General features: G+C 33.8%; 3 protein-coding genes across 3 annotated transcripts; all 3 read right to left on the bottom strand.

Annotated features, from left to right (window-relative positions):
- Positions 1-203: 203 nt before the first annotated feature.
- LOC110774738 (DNA-directed RNA polymerases II, IV and V subunit 9A) lies at positions 204-4,622 on the bottom strand. Its single transcript, XM_021979311.2, has 4 exons — positions 4,415-4,622; positions 4,187-4,262; positions 1,332-1,490; positions 204-446 (listed from the first exon to the last, which is right to left on the bottom strand). The coding sequence occupies exons 1-4, from the start codon at positions 4,441-4,443 to the stop codon at positions 366-368; spliced, it is 345 nt and encodes a 114-aa protein (XP_021835003.1). The 5' UTR covers positions 4,444-4,622; the 3' UTR covers positions 204-365.
- A 1,066-nt stretch (positions 4,623-5,688) lies between these two features.
- LOC110774739 (outer envelope pore protein 16-2, chloroplastic) lies at positions 5,689-9,852 on the bottom strand. The gene is made up of 7 exons (XM_021979312.2): positions 9,589-9,852; positions 7,138-7,189; positions 6,876-6,950; positions 6,665-6,696; positions 6,287-6,320; positions 6,075-6,142; positions 5,689-5,968 (listed from the first exon to the last, which is right to left on the bottom strand). The coding sequence occupies exons 1-7, from the start codon at positions 9,793-9,795 to the stop codon at positions 5,825-5,827; spliced, it is 612 nt and encodes a 203-aa protein (XP_021835004.2). The 5' UTR covers positions 9,796-9,852; the 3' UTR covers positions 5,689-5,824.
- A 4,260-nt stretch (positions 9,853-14,112) lies between these two features.
- On the bottom strand, positions 14,113-14,790 carry LOC110774727 (uncharacterized). Its single transcript, XM_021979295.2, has one exon. It carries the CDS (start codon positions 14,788-14,790, stop codon positions 14,113-14,115), a length of 678 nt encoding a protein of 225 aa, XP_021834987.1.
- Positions 14,791-22,045: the final 7,255 nt, after the last annotated feature.

Below are 22,045 nucleotides of genomic sequence, written 5' to 3'. Positions count from 1 at the left end.
CAACATGATAATACAAACTTTTAGGAAAAACGGTTTAATGGTTACACCACTTTTATGCACTGAAACCAATTAGTTATGCACTTTAAGTCTTTAACTAATTAGTTAACCACTTAAACCAATTAGTTAAGTCTGAAATTCAATTAGTTAAGCAACGAAACCAATTAGTTATGCAACCGAATCAATTAGTTAAACAATGAAACTGATTAGTTAAGCAATGAGATCAATTAGTTAAGAAATATGTTGGGTACACAGATCCACATTTCAACTTCATCTTGCTAAATCATGAAACCACCAAACTTGGTCCTGCTGTTGGTTTCCAAATATACATAGTATGATTGATATCAAAAACATCTGGTCAGCAAGATTCAATCCCTCCATTCATGACTACAGGTTGGATTGCAGCAGATGAAGAACAATGTCATACCTTCCACTCCTTCCAATTTTTTCTGGAAAATTAATGAAACGGATTAGAAACATGAATCGAAATTCCCCATGGTCTAACTGAAAGGTAGCATTAGATTCAAACACTTCTTTGATCATCTTAAGAATCTCATGTTCTAAAAAGACCTATATATCATAGTGGTGAACCCAAGAAAAATAGCACCCCTTCCACACCACAATACGCTAATCTCACCCCCCCCCAACCAAAACTACTTTGTACCAACTGAAAAGAATAGAGGATGAACTTGTACCAACTTCCATTCCGGAATGAATGTGATCAATATGAACTTGCATGATTCTTTTAATCAGAAAATTGGCTTCATGATTCAGTAAGATGCTATGTATAATACAAGAAAATGGCTGACATAATGGTTTAATTGGTACATGGTATCAAGCTAGCAAAAATTTAGAAAACTGCATGTCTTGGCAGGTTTTGCAAATTCCCAATCAATTTACATGAGGTTTGGTAATAGCTAAGCCCCTGCTTATTTTTCAACAGTTTTTTGTTTCCCTATCCTTTTCCCTAGCTAGTATAACATATATTTCTTCTGTTCCAAAATAAATGGAACAATTTGACTTTAATTATTACAAACGCATAACTTTGATCATCAACATCTTTACTCATCTACGCAGTTGTTTAGAGACATGAGCGTAATTAAATAGATAAAGTGGACCCACGTGGTGGGGATTAAGGAGGATTAAAGAGAGCATTTCATTATTATAAAAGGAATAAAGGGAAAGTAAGAACGTCTTTGTGGAACAGTCTTAAACGCAGAGTAGGAACATCTCGTGGAACAGAGGAACTATATGAATAAAGGAAAAGGAAAACTTTGCTTTAGTAAAGCACCAAATGATATTATGAGTTTAGTAAACAGGATTTGAAGTTTCACCTGGTAAAAGACAGCCTCTCCTTGATTGCATTGAGAGCAACGAACAGACTTGGTGCGGGGAAGAGTTGAATCTCTAGATACATCTTGTAAGGCCTGAGTACTCTCTCCAACATAGGGATGTATCTCCTTTCTGTATACACAGCTGCTATCAGCAATCACCTGTTAAGATCACCACTATTAAAAAGGGAAAACAAAAATAGGTCATAGGTAATTAGGTAAATGAGAAAGCAGCCAAAGAAAAAAGTTGGTTACAACTTTAGAAAGTAGTAGGCACTCTACAAAAAGGATATCCATCTTTCTATCATTCAGTAATACAAGTAGTTCACAAGTTAAAACCAGTCCTACAAATTACTACGTATTTTCTGAAGGACGACTAGCATAAAAATGAAATGACAAGCGTCTTTCATGGCTAAAAAGCCAAAAGGCTGGCAATCAAGCAATTGAGAAGGCCGCACTGGCCACCTTCTAAAGAAAAGGTGGAAAGGCAACAGCAATAAAACATTTTTGGGTGCACAATGAATCCAGAGACTGGCTAGTCTGACTCTCTCATGATAACATTATGAGGCATTTACTAACCTTCATTAGTAATACATATTTCAAGAAAGTTAGAACATAAAGGCCTAAGAAAAATCTCACCCGTAAAATTAACCTTGGCTTCTAGATGTCTCCCTTAAAGAGAAACCGAGCATATACAGCAAAGGAAGCACCAGCAATAAACAAGTATACGACTCTGGTCACAGGCTCACAGCAGGACAATGGATTCTATTAATATCCATGAGAATGAACCAACACCACTGCCATAATGCCATTAGCATCTCATCAACAAGTTAATTTACCACAAGAAATTTAAAGTGAAGGTGTTTCCTCCAAATACCATTCATTTCCTCTAACATTAAAGCTAACCATTTAACAAACGCGTTGGGTCATTCAGAGTTTGCATCGGGTTCACCTAAATCATAAGTACACTTATTTGTAAACCAAACTAATTATCCTGATAACTTAATCAATTCACTTTCTGTATATGAAAATGAGGTCCAAATGAACCAAGCACAACATTCAAAGAACAAATCCTTAACTTCCCTCAAAAAAGAAAAAATCCTACGTAATTAAGACAAAAAGAAAACTCCAACAAGCCTCACTGATAACATCAATAATAGCCTAGCAAGTAAACAGGTTGTTGTGTTGAATCCGTGTTTGAAAGTTCACTCCCAACTCAACCTGAACTAAGTGAGCCGTGTCTTGTCAACCCGTCAACCCGCTAACTTAAACAGGTTGAAAACCTTAACCTAAACCCGCTAGTCTCATGTTTAGTTCGTGTCAGTGTTTGCCCAATTAGTAGAAGGTACACCCGGTTGCGTGTAGCTCTACACGCAACCGGGTCAAAACTACGTCGTTTTGATAGTTTTTTACCAAAAAACAAATATATAAAATAATTAATAACACAAAAATAGTTTCCGGATATTTTGGTATCTTTTGGCAGTTATATTAGGATAGAATTTTTAAATTTAAAAAACTGCCAAATAAAAAGTCAATAGAAAAGGAAAAAGATTTAGAGAATCAATTAGAATCCTCGTTGATGTCGTCAAAAGGGAAAACCAAAATAAAGAACATCTTCATCTCCAAAAATCGCAAATTAGGCGACACAGTTGCTCAAATTCGTAAATTTCGTATGTGTTAATCTTCATTTATTCAAGTAAGTGTGTATTGATGTTCTTTTCATGTGTAATTTAATTGATAATTTCATTTATTTTGACAGTTTTTGATAATTTTATCTATTATTAATTGGAATTTCATAGGTTTTCTTTACACCCAAGAACAGACGTGCATCTTAATCAATGGCAGACGTAGTGTTTATCAACCAGTAATTAGAATTTGTCCTATTTTGTGTTGATTTCCTTTTCCAATTGAACATGTGTTTTTCTTCCTAGTTATGTGCATGTAGTTGTTAATATGTACTTTTATGTGAAGTAATGTTTTTTTGGTCATAGTTATGTGCTTGTAGTTGTAAATATGTACTTTTATGTGAAATAAGATGTACTTTTATATATAGTAATGTGTTTTTGGTCTTAGTTATGTGCTTTTGGTTAAATGTATTTTTTTTGTCCTATCATGTACTTTTACACCTTCAATGTATTTTTGTTTTACGATTTGTTTTTTTATATGCCTTTACACATGTATTGTATTTCTACTCCATATTAATTTAATACATGATACGAGAAATATGGAGTATGAATAAAACCGCAAATAAAACAATGTAAATTGTTAAAGATTTAAATGCAAATAAGAGTAACTGATTGTTTTTGTAAAGATTTGTTAAAATATTAATAGAATTTTTGACTTTTTTAATCAATAAAAATAACTGATTGTTTTTGTAAAGTAACCATGATATGCGATGGTTTTGGGGAAGTTAGTTATGTGATTTTAAATTATTATTTTTTTGGGCAAAAAATATCAAAACGACGTAGTTTTAACCCGGTTGCGTGTAGAGCTACACGCAACCGGGTGCACCTAATAATTTGCGGTGTTTGCCACCTCTATGTGACATCCAAAACTGATATTTTTCTATATCCACTATCTTTAATAAATTAGAAACTATCGTCTTCTCTATTAATTAAACCAAGATAACACAACTTCTCACATCCAAGTATCCAACCCTCCCCCAACTCATTCGCAGGCGAAACCAATGGTATGAAATGCCAAATCATAATGCTGCAAAATTGAGCCTTTATCAATTACATTAAACCCCAATTACCCTATTACAAGCTACCATTTATTTCATTCACAAAACTCAATTAGTAAACCTAAAATTATAACCAACAAAACTAGCAAACAATTGAAAGAGAAAGCTGTGAAACCTGTTGTTCGCAATAGCGGCAAGAGTAAAGGAGAATCTTGAGATCCCTGTCCTCTTTTATGTACAGGATATTGTTGCTGTTCAGTTATACACAGAAACAATCACAAATCAAACTTTAAAAAACAATAACAGGCATTTACTAGGAAATGTTGTTAATGTAGATAGAAAACTGATAAATTGTACTTGTTAAAGAAGTGGAATTTGTGCAGAAGGAGATAGAAAAACTGACCATTTGCCGCAAAAGTTCATGGTACTCATCTCGGAAAAATTGTTAATTTGGGGAGAAAATTGTTGGCCTAATTTAGGGTTCTTCTCACTCTCGAATTCTCGATTTTTGAGTAGGAGCAGAAGGTCGCAGTGAAACGAGTGTGGTGAAGAAGAACTGGGGTTTTAGTACCCGGGAAATTGGTTTGTTCCTCTTTTTTCTATTCGGGTTTCAAATTTTCAAATTCAAACCCTCCTAACAAATTTTGTCTTTTTTACCTACATTTCATTCTTTTTTGTACGGGTATACTGTAACAAATTAACCATACTATAAATTAAATACCCCTAAGTTTTGACGTATTCACCAAATTCACTCGACTTTCAAACAATGCATAAAATACATCTGAAACAAAATCTAATACCCCAGATATCCTTAATTATAACGCGTCGTTAGTGTTTCGTTAGCCCAGATTTCAAAATAGCCCTATTTTTAAACTTATTTCTCTCATACCCATATTCGAATACATCACATACACATATGTTTAAAATACTCATTTTGATGTTCAGCTGCTAGTTTTTGTGTTTGTAAAAGCAGTCGTTGGTTATTCTTTGCATATAAATACCAGTATTTTGCATGGTCCATGTGATTGAGCAATTATTGGCTAATTTCTTAAGATTTTGAGTTCCACCAGTCGATCTTGCTGACACAATATATTCAAACCTATAGATTAAAGTTCATTTATCTGTAGAAGTCCCTAAGTTTCTTATAGTACTACCTTGCTAAAGATTCATACATACAGCTAACTGCGTTCAAGTAGTTATACAGTAGGAACAATTACTAGAAAACTGATTATGCATCCTATTTTAATGATTGGTTCCCTGTACAAAGATCTTGTAGTTTCTCATCACAATTAAATAAAATTTAGTCCATATTTGGTTATTATTGTAAATGCATGCCCCTCTCCTTTGGGTGGATCCTCAAGATCAGTCAGCATTAAGTTTGCCATTAAATGATTGTTTATCTTTTTCACCATGCCAAACATGAGTATTTTGGTCCAACAGTGTGTTATTTGGTACAGTAAGCTCGATCGAATCCCCAAAAGAACTGACCACAACCAAGGGTTAGGCTGCAAAAGGTACATGGTCAACCCTCGTCTCACAATCCAACACTATAACCAACTTATTTCACATATGCATGCAGTTAAGCACTCAGCATATGGTGCTTAATGCCGCCCGCCAACTAACATAGGCAACAAGTATTTTCAAAACATATCAACATCTATCCAAACAAAACCAACGAGTTAAATTATCACTACATTTCTACCTTGTATGTCCATACATAAAATTGAGTATCCACATGGTGTTCTGCTTTGGCATTAAACATAAACAAGCGAAAACTTGACGTGCAAAACAATTGCGCGCTGGCCACCTAGTCTTAGAAAATGCCGGTAAGCATATTAGCAGCAGTAGCAATAGCTGCTCCTGTTATCGCAGACTGCACAACTTGCTCATGTGTTGTATCCTCGGACGTAAGTGCAAGAGTCATGCCTGTTAGTGCTCCTGCTACAGCGCTGTTTTTCTGCACGTACACGAAAGGGAAAACAGTTTAAGCCAGTTACAATTACCCAAATGAGAAGATGAAAGAAGCAGAGAAAATATATAAGAGCGTTATAATTTATTATTACCCAATCGTGATGACCACGAGCCTCGTTCAGCCCATAAGTCAGACCTGAGAACACCCCTGCAGCCAACCCTGCACCAAACAACATTTTTTGTGAACCATCAAAGCAAGCACATTGCTAAAAGAAATTGTTTCAATAAAATTCGATAGAAAATGTAGAATGACAAACTCCTACTACATTTAAACTATTGCAAAGACGATTCAGGATCCTCTTACCCCATTGAAAAGACTCCTTGCCTGTACTTTTTACCTGAAAACATTGTAACAAGAACTGAGTCAACCAATCAGCGTAACTTACAAGATAACTCGGTCAAGTGAGAAGTTCATTTCCTTTTATTTGAGAAGCCTTCCTAATTTCCTAAACATAAAGGAATTGTTTTTGTTTGGTCCGCACATGCATTGATCTAAGTTTGACATACTCAGCAAACTTAACATTCATACACCGTAACAAGTTATAGCAAGTATACGCCCATGAACAACAAATTATGTGCATTATTGTTAGGTTGCTACACCTTATGTACTATCACGACATTCAAGAAGCATTGCACCAAAAATAAAACAAGGTTCAAGTACTAGAGGAATTAGCCGAATTACCAAGGCTTCAATCGACTTTCTGTTGGTTTCCCCTGTGCAACACAACACAACACAACATAACAAACAACAATGAGTTTACAAAAACATCATCATATATAAGAGTGACAGTATAAAGTAAATTACAGACCTCGATTCGACGAGGACCCCACATTAAGCGAAGAATTAAACACAAAAGATCAACCACTTGATTGAAAATGGGTTTAATTAGTACCTCTAAGATCGGGAAATGCATGTCGTTTCTTGGCCCCGTTATTACCATCTGTAGTACTCGAATCAATCCCCCCACCTGATTTACAAATATTATTGTGCGCGTCAAGTTCAAGTCAATCATGTACCGAATCTAGTGTATATTTTATGTTAAATGGTGGCAATAATAAATAAATTGAAGTATCGTAACAGATCGAATTTATTTATTTCGACAATTCTACATGTAAAGGTTTTAATTACAGGGAAGTATTAAATAGAAAGTTTACCCTCAACCACGGTAAAATAAGCTTCACGGGATACAGCCTGGAGAGCTCCAATCTATGCATACAAATTTCACAGGAAGAAAAATAGAAGTGAGATTAACACTAATACCATTTGCATTTTGTAAGAAGTTTCACCAAAAATACCCCAAGTGTCAAGTAACTTGGACACATAATAAGCAAGATTCATTCAAACATAACTAGTTATAAAGGATTAACATGTGTACCCTGGACATCGTTTTGTACTACGAGACCCTATGTTCAAGTTCAAAGTTCAAGTGTTGAACCATTTGTTACCAATTATGTTCGGAATGAATAGTCACATCGTACCAACTTCTCACAAGTCATGACCAAGGATTAATTGACATACCACCTAGAGTTGGGCACATGCCGGGCCTATCACGTACGTGCCTTAAACGGGCCAAAGAAAATCCGTGTCTACCTCACGGGTCTCTTTAAATGAGGCCCATGCACGGCCCGCCCCACGTGCCCGGCAAAGGGGGTGCTAGCGCGCGGGCTCCCTTACTAATTTCATGAATAAGCTAATGTACTAACTTGCGGGCCGACCCGTCGTGCTCATGTCGGACTCGTGCCAAACTTTAGAATGATGTTCATGCGCGGCCCATAACCCATCATTGTGTCTGTCGTGTTGTATCGGGTGTACGATGGGCTAGTGTCGTGTCGAACATGGGGCTCAGGCAGCCCGTGAGCCCATATGTTGGCCCGGATCCATGTTGGGCTCTATGCATCCCCTTTTATTAAAATACCTATAATCAAGAGTTCACACGTGCACTGTACACACTTTCTATGTTCGATTTACATTACTAATGTCTCCGGATACACACATTCTATTTTCGATTTACATTACTAATATCGTAGTACGGAGAAAGACGTTACTTTTTACATTGGTCCAACTTTCCAAGTGCCAAATAAGACGCTTGTAACAAATTGAAAATACCATCTATGAACATTAAAACTACATAGCTCAACAACATGCATGGATGATTGCAAACCGCAATTCAGATCCAAAATCGTGAATCATGCACCCAAAAGTACATATAGACTGAACTCTAAAAGTAACAAAACATAACGATCTCATCTCCTATCGAGAGAAAAACTCTACTTAAGCCAAATCTTGAAAAGTTTGATAATGTTGGTCAAAATACCTGTATTACTCCCTCCGTACCTTAAGTCACAATTAATACCTCCGACCGTAACTTTTAGGAATCACAATTCCATTTTTATAAATTTTACACCCATCCCCCATTGTTTATTATTGGTTACTTTCCTCGTACTCCCTCCGTTCCATTCCATAATGTTCACACTTCCCCATTACGGGAAGGTTTCGAATGTACTACTTTGAATATTAATAGTATTAATTTTGCATTAGAATAGATAATAAAAAATTTATATTTAAAAAATTTATATTATAGGCGGTTTCGAATGCACTACTTTGAGTATTAATAGTTTTAATTTTGCATTAATATAAATAATAAAAAAATATTTAAAAAATTTAGTCTCTTTCTTAAATATTAGTCCTGTTTTGACTTTGACTTTTCAAGTCGTTTCAACTCAATATTTAAACGTAAATATTTCCAAATACGTATGTTAGAAAAATATAAAATTTTGATATTGTTAAACTACACATTAAGACGAACTAAATAAGATCTCACGTAAATATATTTTGAAATATGTACTGAAAAGAAATTAGAAGATTCTTTTCAATTGTTAATAGTGTCAAGATTCTAAAAGGGACTAATATTCGAGAACAGATGAAATATATCGAAACGAATTCAATAATATCCCACAAGTTTATATTTACAATTCTATTTTTTTGCTAACTTTTACCCTCATCACTCTCCATTGTTTATTATTTCTACTTTCCTATGAGGAAAGTTGGACCATAAACAATTCCATTGTTGTAATTTACACACCCCATTTGTTATTTTATACTTCTTCCGTTCCTAAATAGTTGCACCGTTTTGACTTTTATGTTTGCCAACGCATAAGTTTGACTATCAATACTTATAATTATGTATTAGTAAAAATTATAAAAAGTTGATATATTTAAAATATATATTAAGACAAACCTAATAATATTTTGTATAATAATTTTTAATTTTATTTATTAGCAAAAAATTGAGGTTAAAGCAAGAGAAGTGAATAGTGTCAAAAGTCAAAATGATGCAACTATTTAGGAACGGAGGAAGTATTTCTTTATCAACTACACTACTTGCATTATTACTATATCAAATTCAACTAGGTTTTTTGGTCAATATGTGACTCTAAATAAATAGAGAGGGAGTTACTAGTTATAAATAAAACAACTTGAAACATGATAGAAACCATGATAAAAACAACATCAAATCATGTTCCCGTGTATATGATCTAACAATTGATATTGATAATAACAACCGAACCAAAAAAGAAAAAAGAAAAAGAAAAAAAAAAACATACCCCAGCAGCTTTGATAAAGCAGTGAGCAATACGATTAAGAAGAGGATGACCCAAATCAAAGTAACCATCTTTCTCATCAAAGCTTCTCAACTCATCCATAACAGACCTTTTTTCGAACTTACTATTATTAGAATTAGAAGTATTATTATTACTATAATTAGCAGGTCTTGTGCTTGCTGTTACTGTCACACTACTACTGTTGCTCATTCTCTTTCTTTGTATCTTAAACTTGTTGCACCGAAATTCAAGGATAAGTTTCAGGATCGCAAATTCCACTAAAAAAAGGAAAAGAGTTAGGCAATGTCGTGTCATTGTTTGCATGTTTTGTGGAAAGATACGTGTAGCTTGTTAAGCAAGTGTAGATTGTACTACGTGGCAATACTAGACCACTTTTGTGCCACCTTTCCAAGGGCCAATTAGACTGTCAAATTGTTTAAGCCTAAAATCATACTACCTCCGTTTCAAAAATATCTTTACAGTTACTATTTGCACGAACTCCAATGCAATATTTAACTATTAATATATCCAATTTCGTATGTGAAAAAATTATAGAAATTTGATATTCTGAAAATACATACCGAGACCAATCTAACAATATCTTATATGTAACGTTTTGATGTATACAATAGTGAGAATTTACGGTCAAAGTTTTTAATATTTGGACACATTTTCCAAAGCGTAAAGAACTTTCAGAAACGGAGGAAGTATATATTTTCTTGCCGATTATATCGGACAATGATAGAGTAACCCTAAGGGTTGGTAACCCTTTAAATATTGAATTTTGATTGGTTACAAATGTATTGAAACTCACCTTTTAACACTTTCTCTCTCCAATTAATTACACTTACACTACAAGAAAACGGTGATTTAGCGACTGAATTTTCCGACCGTAAGAAAAGTAGTCGGTAAAAAATAATTTTACCGACTAATAAAATAGTAGTCGTAAATATTATTTTTTACCGACTAACATTAAGTGGTCGGTAATTTACGACCACTTTGCAGATAAATTACGACTACTTAATAGTCGTGAAATAAGCCGACCAAAACTAATATTCAAAAAAACTTACCGACTACTTTTACCGACTAAATATTTTACCGACTACTTAAATGTAGTCGGAATTTACCGACCACTTTTAAGGTTCGTCGTTAAAATAAGTTTTACCGACTACTTTGATGTTGGTCGTTAATTTAACGACTACAAAAGTAGTCGATAAAATATCGGCCAAAAAAAAGTTCCAACCTATTTCAAAATAAAAAAAAAAGTTATTACCGACTACTAAATTAGTCGGAAATTTCAATAAATACCGACTAATTTAGTTGTCGGTATTGTTTTAAAAATAATAAAATTTATTACCGACTACTATAGTAGGCGGAAATTTCAATTAATACCGACTAATATAGTAGTCGGTATTTTTTTTTAAATTAAAAACAAATGGGCTTGGGCTTTCACGTATAACACAAAACACTAACCCACCTAACCCTACTTCATTCAGCCGTTTCTTCCTTCTCTCTCCTCCCTCTTCATTTCTAATTCTCTCTCATTCCTCTCTTCATCATCATCACCGTAGATGATCATCACCATCAGTCATCACCGTAGATAATCTTCGAAGATCTTCATCATTATCGATCTCTCAACTTGTAGATCTTCATCATCGACGAAAATTGGTAGGTTTTTTTTTATTTGTGTTTTTTCTTAATCTTTTCTCCTCAAATTTGTCTAGGTTTTATTTGTTTTTGTCATAAAATTTGGTTTTTTAATCTCTTCTCCTCAAATTTTCATCATAAAAGTTCCTCAAATTTTCGTCATAAAATTTGTAATTTCTTTGGCTTTAAATTGATTTGGGGATTTATTTTCGTTTTTCATTTTGATTTCGTTTTTTATTTTGATTTTGGGATTTTAATCTGATTTTCGGTTTTTGTTTTGATTTTCGTTTTCGTTTTCGTTTTTGATTTTGATTTTCGTTTTTTATTTTTATTTTCGGATTTTAATCTGATTTTCAGGTTTTGTTTTGTTTTGATTTTCATTTTTTAATTTGATTTTCATATTTTATTTTTATTTCGTATTTTATTTTATTTTTGATTTTTAATCTGATTTTCGGTTTTGATTTTGATTTTCGTTTTTTTATTTTGATTTTCGGTTTATAATTTGACAAAATATTTTTTATTTTGATCTTTGTTTTCGTTTTTGATTTTGATTTTTGTTTTTTAATTTGACAAAATCTTTTTGATTTTTATTTTTTAATTTGATTTTCGTTTTTTAATCTGATTTCGTGTTTCTTATGTAATTTTCGTTTTTTTTTTATCTATTTTCGTTGTAGTTATTTAATTTATTTATTTTAATTTGATATTTCTGAATTTTATTTTTAATGTGGTGCAGGCGAACGAAGATCTCAAACAAGGAGCTCCAACAAAATCTTGACTTATAATTTTTGGTTTAGATTTGATCAAGTATTATAGTTTTTTTTTATTATTATTAGATCTAAGTTGTTGGAATAAGTATTCGTAGTTTTGTAATCCTTATACTCCTTTCTTTTTGGATTAATAATATGAAAACGGTTATTTTTTTATTTAATTAAAGTATTTGCTTTTTTGTTCCATTAAAAAATAATGGAAACCAGTAACTGGACATTCCAGTTACTGGTTTCATTTTTTTTGATTTTTAAAAAAGTATACCGACTACTTTTGTAGTCGAAAAATTGCCGACTAACAAAGTAGTCGGTATTTACCGACTAAAGAAGTAGTCGGTAATTAGCGACTACTTTAGTAGTCGTTAATTTGCCGACTACTAAAGTAGTCGTTGAATTCGCGACTACATTGGTAGTCGGAAAATTAACGACTACTTTTGTAGTCGTTAATTTATCGACTTTTTTTAGTCGGTTAAGTAGTCGGTAAAAGTTACCGACAACTTCTTAGTCGCTAATTTTCCAAATTCCGACCAGGGTTGCACCGACCACCCTTTGGCGACTACTTTCGGTCGGAAAAGTTTTTACCGACTATTTTGCCCATTTTACCGACTAATTTTACCGGTCGGAAAAACGAAGTTTTCTTGTAGTGTTATATATTATTTTATGTTATATGTATCTTAAGGGTTGCTAACCCTTAGGGTCAACCAAACATTTTCAGATTATATCAAGTACTAATGATATGTTTGGTTGCAACTTGTAACTTAGAGGAAGAAGTGTAAGTTCCTAGAAACTAGAAAGTGTATGCAAGTTCTTGGCATGAAATTATTATAATGGGGGAATTAGAACTTCTTAACTTGTAACCTGTAATTCGTAACAAAGTTAAAATTTTCTGGAAGGTTCAATAAAACATGAATTAAGTTTAAAGTTGGGTCTTACTTTTTCATTTTTTTACCCTTTAAGATTTATATTTTTATTTTCACCCTTTAAATCTATAAAGTTGATGTTAATTAACCTTTAACCCTAATATGACATCAATTGTTAAATGATATTAAATTTATTGTGGATTATTCCTAAAAGATGGTCAACAATTTGTTTCTAATTTATTTTGACAAGCTTTTAAGATTATTATGAAAAAAATATCAAATTTGTGTCTTTGATACATGGTAGGGCTTCAATAATGTGACTTTTTAAGTCACAATTTAATTTTAAAAATATCAAAAGCTTTCCTGTAAAACCGTCTAACGGTTAGACCAATTTTTTGGTATTAACTAAACTAGTGTAAAATATAACTAAAAGTAATAAAATTACAACTAATTGAATAACAAAATAGTTAAAATAGTTAAGGTATATATAAAGACAAATAGTTAAATATATGATCGAGTCGGATATTTATTATTTTTGAACAAACTTATTATTCACTAAAACTCATGAAATCTTAACTAAGTATACCATCATCTTTTATGACTCCGCTTCAAGTTGAGTCCTATAATCGAAGAGTAAAGAATACAAAAGGGACAAAAAAAAATAAAAAAATAAAACCCTAATCGTCATTAAGGTCAATTACATTCCGCCATCGTCTTTCGTAACTCCACTTTACCTCATAAAATAGGACAGAGTAGCAAAGAACATAAAAGGGGAAAACTTGTTAGCATAGACTAGGCTTCTATTTTACTTTGTGATATCTTGTTTGAAAATATTTTTCCCCAAAAATAGTAACATTTAATGCAAAATTATAATTCTGAAAATATATATAATAAATACTTATCTAACAATTACAATACTCAAATAATTTTTAAAAGTCATTTATTATAATAATCTCGTACTCTGAGCTCAGGAGAACTTCCATCAAAGACGACTTCCGGGTATAACGATTAGTTATTACCAATACAATCATGTCAGCATAAACATAATCCATAAAGCATATCATAAACACATAAATTTTTAATTGAAAATTTCACATTTAACATAAGTATAACATTCGTATAACTAATGATGGTAATACATCTTAGTTGGATACTTGATTAGCGCATATTACTTTCAAAATTTCCATCATTTATTCTAATCTATTTCCTCTAGATGTTCGATCACTCGTTTTCAAAAGGTCATTCTGCTTCATTCTTCACTCCACACTAGCGAAGTCGTCATTATCATTTGCATCATCGTCTTTTCCCTGCATTAAAAACACTCTTCCATTCAAAGTTGATCCACGTGGGGGATTACGGTTGAAATTTGTAATGCCACCATTTCCTTTGTTTGCATCGTTTCTCCTATCACCTTGCTCTCGATGTATTTGAGGACAATCTCTGATTTGGTGATCTTTGCTACCACATTTGAAGCAATCTCGCGTACCAATTCGACATTCTTTCTCAGTGTGGTTCCATCTTCCACACTTGGCGCATCCACGATTCTTGTTGAAGTTTTGATTTCCGTTGTTTCCTCCTTGATAGCCAGCATTTTGTTTCTTGTTGTTCGATTGATTTTCTTCGAAGTTTCCTTTTCGTTTTCCATATGTTTCTTCTCGAAGCTTGATAATTCTTTCGACGTTAATTGCTCGATCGTACAACTCTTGGAAAGTGGTAATCCTAGAACTCGAAAGACGATCACGGATCTCAAGGTTTAACCCTCCTTCAAAGCGATTCATCCTTTGCCTATCAGTAGTCACCAGGTCAGGGGCAAATCGAGCAAGCTCATTGAATTTCACTCCATATTCTAGAACATTCTTCTTTCCTTGACTCAATTTGATAAATTTCGACTCCATTTGCAGTTGCAGAGAATAGGTATAAAACTGTTCTCGCATAGCTTCCGTCAGCTTTTCTCAACCAAAACCAGGCTCATTTTGGATTCCTTTTACACTTTTCCACCACATGTTGGCTTGTCCTTTCAAGTAAAAGACGACATAGTTGACCTTCCATTTCTCGGGGCATTGAGTTGCATCGAATAACTTCTCCTTATCGCTAATCCATTCCTCAAATTCAGTAGGGTCTGGTTTGCCATCATAAGTATGAGAAGCGAACTTCTTGAACATGTTGGAGCATTCTTCTTGCTCTGACCTAGGTTTCTGACGATTTCCTTGCAAAAGTTCCGACATTATCAATCTCATTAGGTCCATTCGATTATCACTCGTTTCTCCTGGGGTGTCACCGAAAATGGGATCCTTGCGCAATTCTTCAATTCGTTCTTTCATCCCTTCCAGCGTTAGTGTAGATTTGTGATTATCATTGCCATCGTTAACGTCGTTATCGTTTCTAGTGCCGTTAATAGGGATAATTCCGCTTGAAGCCATCGTCGATCAAATCGCAAGGATACAATGCTTCAGATAATCTTTTCTTCATGAAAACCGGACTAAGAAATTTTGCAAATCATAATAAAGAAAGTATTCCCATTACGTTCCCCCGTTCCTATCACTCACACTCATTTCCTTTTAACTTAACATGATTTTAACATATTCTTTTTAACTTACTCCTTAAAACTCTTTTCTTAAAGCCTATTGAATTCTTATTACGTGCAAAACCTGTAAGGTTTAGCACTTATGGTTCAGAACCTTGGCTCTGAATACCAAACCGTAACGCCCCGACTTCTAAACACATTAAATTAGGTTAATTATCTTTAATTAGCAGCGGAAACCCTAACTTAGTCGGAGTGTCACATGCCGTATCTCCCTCGTGGGTAATACAAGGCGACATTGCCTTTAAAAATTACCAACTATTGTTGAGTAACGGTAAATATACTTAAATTTGATTAATTCTTTAATATTTACATTATAATCTAAATAAACCTTAATAAATATTCCTAACAATAATATTAAAATCTAACTCAATACTTGAAATTAAACTTAGAGTTTAATTAATACATCCATTATTAATAGTGAGACATAGTTAATTTTACTAAACGTTGATCGTGAATTTGATGGTTGCAACCTCACTCTAAGGCATCCCATGATCGTCTTCGTACCTAAAATAAAAGCAACATCGTGAGCCGAGGCCCAGTAACATACTACCCTAACAACGTAAACTCATTTCAATTCATTTTATTTACTTTGCAATCAGGGAGAATAGAATACAGTAAAATGCTTTAATAAACTTATTGCAATAAAACATCATTTATATTTTTAATAGTTCCCATTATCTTCCATAAAACATTCATTTTACTTGGTAACTGACAAGTTAGCCTTGCGGGACGTCTCCCACCTTGCGATAGTTCTCAAGGAGCACTCTCCCTTGTTGGACATACGCCCGTACCTAAATAGTTTCTCTTTTAGCTTGCGGTAACCCTCAAGGAGCACTCTCCCTTGTTGGGTGTCCCGCGGTACGGCGTTACGTGCACGACCTAGAAATAGTAATCCTACTAACTGCAGAACCTGTTACACTTTTATTTATCATGTTTCGTATCTTATTCATAACTCATAAACATCATTCTTATAAAATCATTCATAAACATATTTAAATATCATCATTCATAAAGCACATTTCATAAATACATTTCATATCCCACAATCCAATAAAAACATATCATTATAAAGGAGTATTTCATAAACTCATAAACCACATTTAATAAGGGGATTGTGGGTGTTAGCAGATGTTACCTCAATCGTATACTCTTTTTTTTTTGTAGTATTGATGGGTCGTACCTCCGAGCTCCGAGAATATTAATTCTTGTAGTATGTGAAATTAAATTACGAATTAGTAGTTACTCCAAATAACAATGTTAATTACGTAAAACTATTTGACAAATGAGTATTAAAAATTATTTTTATAACCTTTTGAAAATAATATGTAAAACCAATAAGTAGTAAAAGCATACTTACTTAATTTAGCTTAATGGGGTTTGACTTATTGTTGGGAATAAAAGCACTGACTACTTCGTACTCCCTCCACCTAAATGATCTTCCTATTTGGTATTTGGGGTGGAAAATAAGAAAATGGAATCTTGTAATGATTGGTTGTAAGAGTAATGATTGGGTGTAAGAGAAAATAATAAATAAATGAAGAAAAGTAATAAAGAAATGAAGGAGAGAGAAGATATTTTTATTAAAGTAATAAAAAATCATAAAAGTGGGGTTGGGTGGGTGAATGGGGAAATATGAATGAATTAAATAAGGGATGGTGGGAAATTTATGGTAAAAAATCATGTCCAAAAATAGAAACAGGAAGATCAAATAGGAACGACATTTATAAAAACAAGAAGATAAAAAAGGAATGGAGGGAGTACTATTCAATTTGGGAATTGGTTCCAAAATACCCAATTGGTTTTGGTTTTACTGAGACACAAACAAGGAGGGAGGAAGGGGAAGGAGGCGGCGGCGACTGGGTGGATGGGTGGTGTGGCGGCAAGGTGGAAGGAAGGGAACAAGGGCGGCGATGATGGTGGTTGTGCTACCCGGAAGAGGACAGGGGTTTCGAGTGAGGAGGGAGGCGGAGGAGGTTGCAGGGCGTTGCTGGAGGCGGCTGGTTGGTCTGGTGGCAGAGCGGCGGCGGGACGAAAGATAGAGGTCGAGGGTGGTGTTGCTGTTGGTGGTCAATGGTGGCGGCAATGGTGGTGGTGGTTCAAAGCTTTATCGAAGGTGATGAAAATGGTTAAAACTCCATTACTTTTAATGGTGGTTAGAGCTTGATTGAAGGTGAATTCAACTCTGATGTTTTCTTGTTCAAGTGGCTGGCTATTTATAGTGATAAATGGTGTTGGATGACATAAGAGATGAGCTCAATTCAAGCTCCATTGATTGACAAATGTAGAGTTTAATTGATTGACAAATGTGGTGAACAATTCAGAAATTGATGACTAAGGTATGGAAATTCTGATTAGTGTCATGGAATTGATGAGTCATTTTGAGATGAACAAGGGTGGTGACAAGTGGAAAGTAAGCTTGACTTCCATGGAGAAAAAGGGAAAGTGGCGTGGGGGAGAAGAAGGGAGTAAGAGAGGAACTGATTTTTTATTTCTCAATTAAAAAAAAATGGCACTTTGGTAATTGCAAAATATTAGGAAAATATCTAAATTTTACTCCTCTAATTGAACTTAAATCGAAAATATTTACAACTTTAAATCAAAAATTATGAAATCAAAATAATAATAATAATCTTACCATTAAAATATTTAAATTTCTAAGTCAAAATAATTTAAAATTGGAAGTTCAAAAAGTAAGATTTAAAACGATTCTGCGCTAATAAAAATAATTAAGCATAATTAATAGAGTTTAAAAAATTCGGGGCATTACAATTAAATTCACAAATTAGAAGGTACACCCGGTTGTATGTAGTTCTACATGCAACCGGGTTTAAAACACATATTTTTACGGCTTAAAAGCACATTTTACATATTTAAAAGCACATTAACAATTCAAAAGCACATAGTTATATGTTTCCCATTTATTTTTACTTGCAAAACTTGCATTTCATCTGTAACGATGTGTTTTAAAACTATAAAAGGTGCTTTTAATTTGTAAATATGTGCTTTTAAACTATAAAAATATATTTTTGAGGGGTTAAAAATATAAATTGAACCGGTTGCATGTAGAACTACGTGCAATCGGTTATACCTTCTACCAATTGCATTAAATGATTTTTAAACATTTAGTAAAAGTTAAATTTCTCAAATGCACACAAAATATGACCACTAAAGGCTCGGATTCATCAATCACCAACACCAAAATTCATCAAAATAATTCATTTTAATCATCAAACATCACATCTCGGTGCCTAGCAGTAGTGTATTTTAGTATTTATTACTATATATAAGTGTGTTAAAATAGTATGTGGGGCGATCGTGTAATACCTCGTATTTTTCTGAATTTATAAATATATTTTAATGTATTTATAAAGTATTTTTATGAATTTTACAAATTTAATTACATTTAATAATGATTTAAATGTATTTTATTTTAAATAATATAATTATTATTTATGTATTAAATCCGAATTTCTTAAATAAATTAAATGAATTTATTATTTTATTTTATTCGGGAATTGGGCCGTGTTTTAAATAAATTTCGAGCCCAATTCCATTTAGTTTGTGAACCCAACAAAGTCTTAAAGCATTTAATTCTAATTTAAACCCAATTGTGAAAGCCCAATGCATATCCCTAAAACCTAAGCCCAGTAGGACTCGGAACCTATAAATATAAACCCTTGCATTGAGGATCCCCTCACAATTTCATAACCCTCTCTCTTCTATCTTGTTCTCCTCTCGTCCTGCACTCTCTTTGCTCACCCCTCACCCGCGCACAATCGAGCAGTTGCTCGTTGTGCCTTGCCTTGTTGCACCGTGCCTCAAGCACCCTCGCATCCCCTCTTCGTGCACGTTGCTCGTGCCACTTACACACAGTCGTGCACTCCACACTCCCTTGCCCGCCCTCTCTCTCGTCGCTCACTCGCCCAGCACACACGCACCATTGTTACGTGTTGGTGTTGTTGTGTTTTGTCGTTGTTGTTGCCGTGTGTTGATGTTGCTTGCGTGTGCTCGCCCACGCCCATACTCACACTCCCTCTTTCTCTCGTGCCTGCCGAGCACCGAAGCCCCCGCGCCCCTGCTTGTTGCCTTCGTTGCCCGTGCTCGCACAACACACGCTACTCGTGTGTTGTGTGTTGTTCCGTATGCTCCGTATATTTTAGCCCTTTTGCGCCCAATCACATTCAATTCGTGATTGTACCATGCTATAGGCCGGTTTGGTATAATTCTCTTCTTCTTTGCCTATTCTATTTCAATTCCGTATTTTAAAATTATATTATTATTATTGATTTTGATTATTTAAACTGTTGGGAATGGTTATGAACACCGTATTGTGATGTTTTACGTGTTTGAATTCATAAGGATGATTTTTATTAGAGGAACTAGTATTTTCAGATTTAATAAATTAATAAAGTGTGGATTTTTGATGTCCTAAAGTGATTTTTATGATTATTTAATACTAGGATTTTAATCCCAATTTAATAAGCGATTGATTTACATAATTTAATGGTGATTTAAATTAGGGAAATCAAATGTAATTTTCAGATTTAACCCAAGGTTTTAAAATGTTGATTTTAATGATTTTAAAGGAGAACTATTAATATTTTCATACTAGGACTTTAATCGTTCAATTGAGACTATTATTTTAATTATGAGCGACTAATTTCTAATTAAATCAAAGGTTTTAAAACTCTTAGAAGTTGCTGGAAATTTAGTAAGCATAGATAATAACTAAGTTTTATTATTTTAATGATAGGAGATGATTTCTAATCTAAAGTCTTGATTCACAAAGTGGCCCTGTACTTAGATATTCAAGGTACGTACAAGCCCAGGGAGACCACCGTTTATATGAGGAATATGTGACAATTATTATGCGTGAATCATGTGATTTGAAGTATTATTGAATTCGGGTTTGATGTGGTGAACAAGCATGTTATGGTTTATCGTTGAATTATGAAGCCTATGCGAAAAGTCATGTTGTGATCATTTATAATCGTTGAATTATGTCAAGCATGTTGTTCAAGTTTATATACATGTATGAGTGTTTCATATGCAAGGATTATGTTTATGCTATTGTACGGGATGTCTAAGATACTTTAAGCCAAGTAGTTGTGCCGCAGTGCATTATTTATTCTACCGCTGAGTAGATTATGTGTTGGAAGTTTATGTGAATTGAACTAAGGACTATTCGTGCCTTGTGCACACCCCGCTTGTTAACTGGCAATGTCGGGTTATCTCAATAGTATATTGAGAAGTAACAATGAGAGTAATATCACTTGAGTCCTATGTTTGATCACGTGTCCTAAAGGATTAAAATGAAGTGTCATTGTTTGGTTGCTTGTATTTTATGTCTTGTTGTTGTGTCTTTATTTCACCTTGTGCATAAAATACTAATTAACGTAAAGTGCAACCCGAATGAGCTTCAAAACTCTTGGAACGTATATACCTTGAGTATGAACAATGGGGGGAGTCTTGCCGGAAAACTTGTACTCCTTGAATGATACAAGACGTTGTTTCATTCTTTATTTTAAGCGTGGGAATTTCGTCGGTATGGCCCGACAGTCGGTATGGTCCGATATTTATTATTTTGGTGTGTGGTTGGCTTCTAACACCTTTTCTTTTCCTTTTATGGGTATTTTCTTTACCCGTTCGAACCTAATTCTTATTAATCTGTGGGTCAAGAGTCGTGTCAAGTGTCGAATCTTGTCTCCATGATTACTTGGTATTAAATGGCTTTTGCATGTGGATTAATATATTGTTGAGTGAAACATGTTAGACTAGGATTTCATTATAGCTTGTTCGTACTCAGCTTTCGCTGACTTCGTGCTTCATGTCTTTCGGTCATGACCTTTGCCTTAATGACCCTATGATGATCCATCATTGCATTTGCGTTGTTGACAGGCTAAATCGCACTCCTATCAAAGATAAACCTAACGTTCACCAACTAAAAATATAGCAAGGGAAGCAAGGATCGTATCCACAGGGAAACAATGTTCTTTCTACTATTAATCGGCAATTCTAGACTATTGGGAAACAAGAATATAGGTTGATTTGTATAATGAAACTAGGATGATAATAAAATAGGGAAAAATCAGATATTAAAAGGTCTAGGGCACAGGTTCACCGATGAACAACATTCCAGGATGACAACAATCGATAATAATCAATAAAACAGTTAATTAGACTAGCATGCTCTCTCGAATCGATACTAATCATAGACTTAGAATTAACGGGCTCTCGCTACGTATTAATCCCAATTCTACCTATTGAAACAAGCCTAAACATCAAATTGCATCTCTCGAATCTTAATTTGATATTGCGAAACTAATACAATCAAACCTGCGCAAATCTAATTGCAAAGTAGATAAGGGCAATCAATAGGAATTAACAGCTAAACCAACAATCAACAACAATTAATCATCCTTTCACATTCGTTCATGGATTCCCAAAACCCTAGAAAATCAACTACTCACACATATTAACAATAAGCAAAGCAATTGGCATGATTGAAAACATAATTAAAGCTTAAACAAAGAATTGAAATAAGGAATAATACCTAATTGAAGAACAATGGCAAATGAAAGCTTCGATTTTTGATTGAAAATAAA

The sequence above is a fragment of the Spinacia oleracea genome, chromosome 3, assembly GCF_020520425.1.
Source record: "Spinacia oleracea cultivar Varoflay chromosome 3, BTI_SOV_V1, whole genome shotgun sequence".
NCBI classification, from domain to species: Eukaryota; Viridiplantae; Streptophyta; class Magnoliopsida; order Caryophyllales; family Amaranthaceae; genus Spinacia; species Spinacia oleracea.
Note: the sequence above shows the minus strand (reverse complement) of the source record. Positions and strands in the feature narration are given on the sequence as shown.

Coding starts and splice junctions, on each gene's coding strand:
- LOC110774738 (XM_021979311.2), bottom strand. CDS start 4,443: ATGAGTACCATGAACTTTTGCGGCAAATG. Junction 4,263..4,414: donor ATGAACTTTTGCGGCAAATG/GTCAGTTTTTCT, acceptor ATAACTGAACAG/CAACAATATCCTGTACATAA. Junction 447..1,331: donor GAGAGGCTGTCTTTTACCAG/GTGAAACTTCAA, acceptor TTAATTTTCCAG/AAAAAATTGGAAGGAGTGGA.
- LOC110774739 (XM_021979312.2), bottom strand. CDS start 9,795: ATGAGCAACAGTAGTAGTGTGACAGTAACAGCAAGCACAAGACCTGCT. Junction 6,697..6,875: donor TGCATTTCCCGATCTTAGAG/GTACTAATTAAA, acceptor TGTGTTGCACAG/GGGAAACCAACAGAAAGTCG. Junction 5,969..6,074: donor CTCGTGGTCATCACGATTGG/GTAATAATAAAT, acceptor GTGTACGTGCAG/AAAAACAGCGCTGTAGCAGG.
- LOC110774727 (XM_021979295.2), bottom strand. CDS start 14,790: ATGCGAGAACAGTTTTATACCTATTCTCTGCAACTGCAAATGGAGTCG.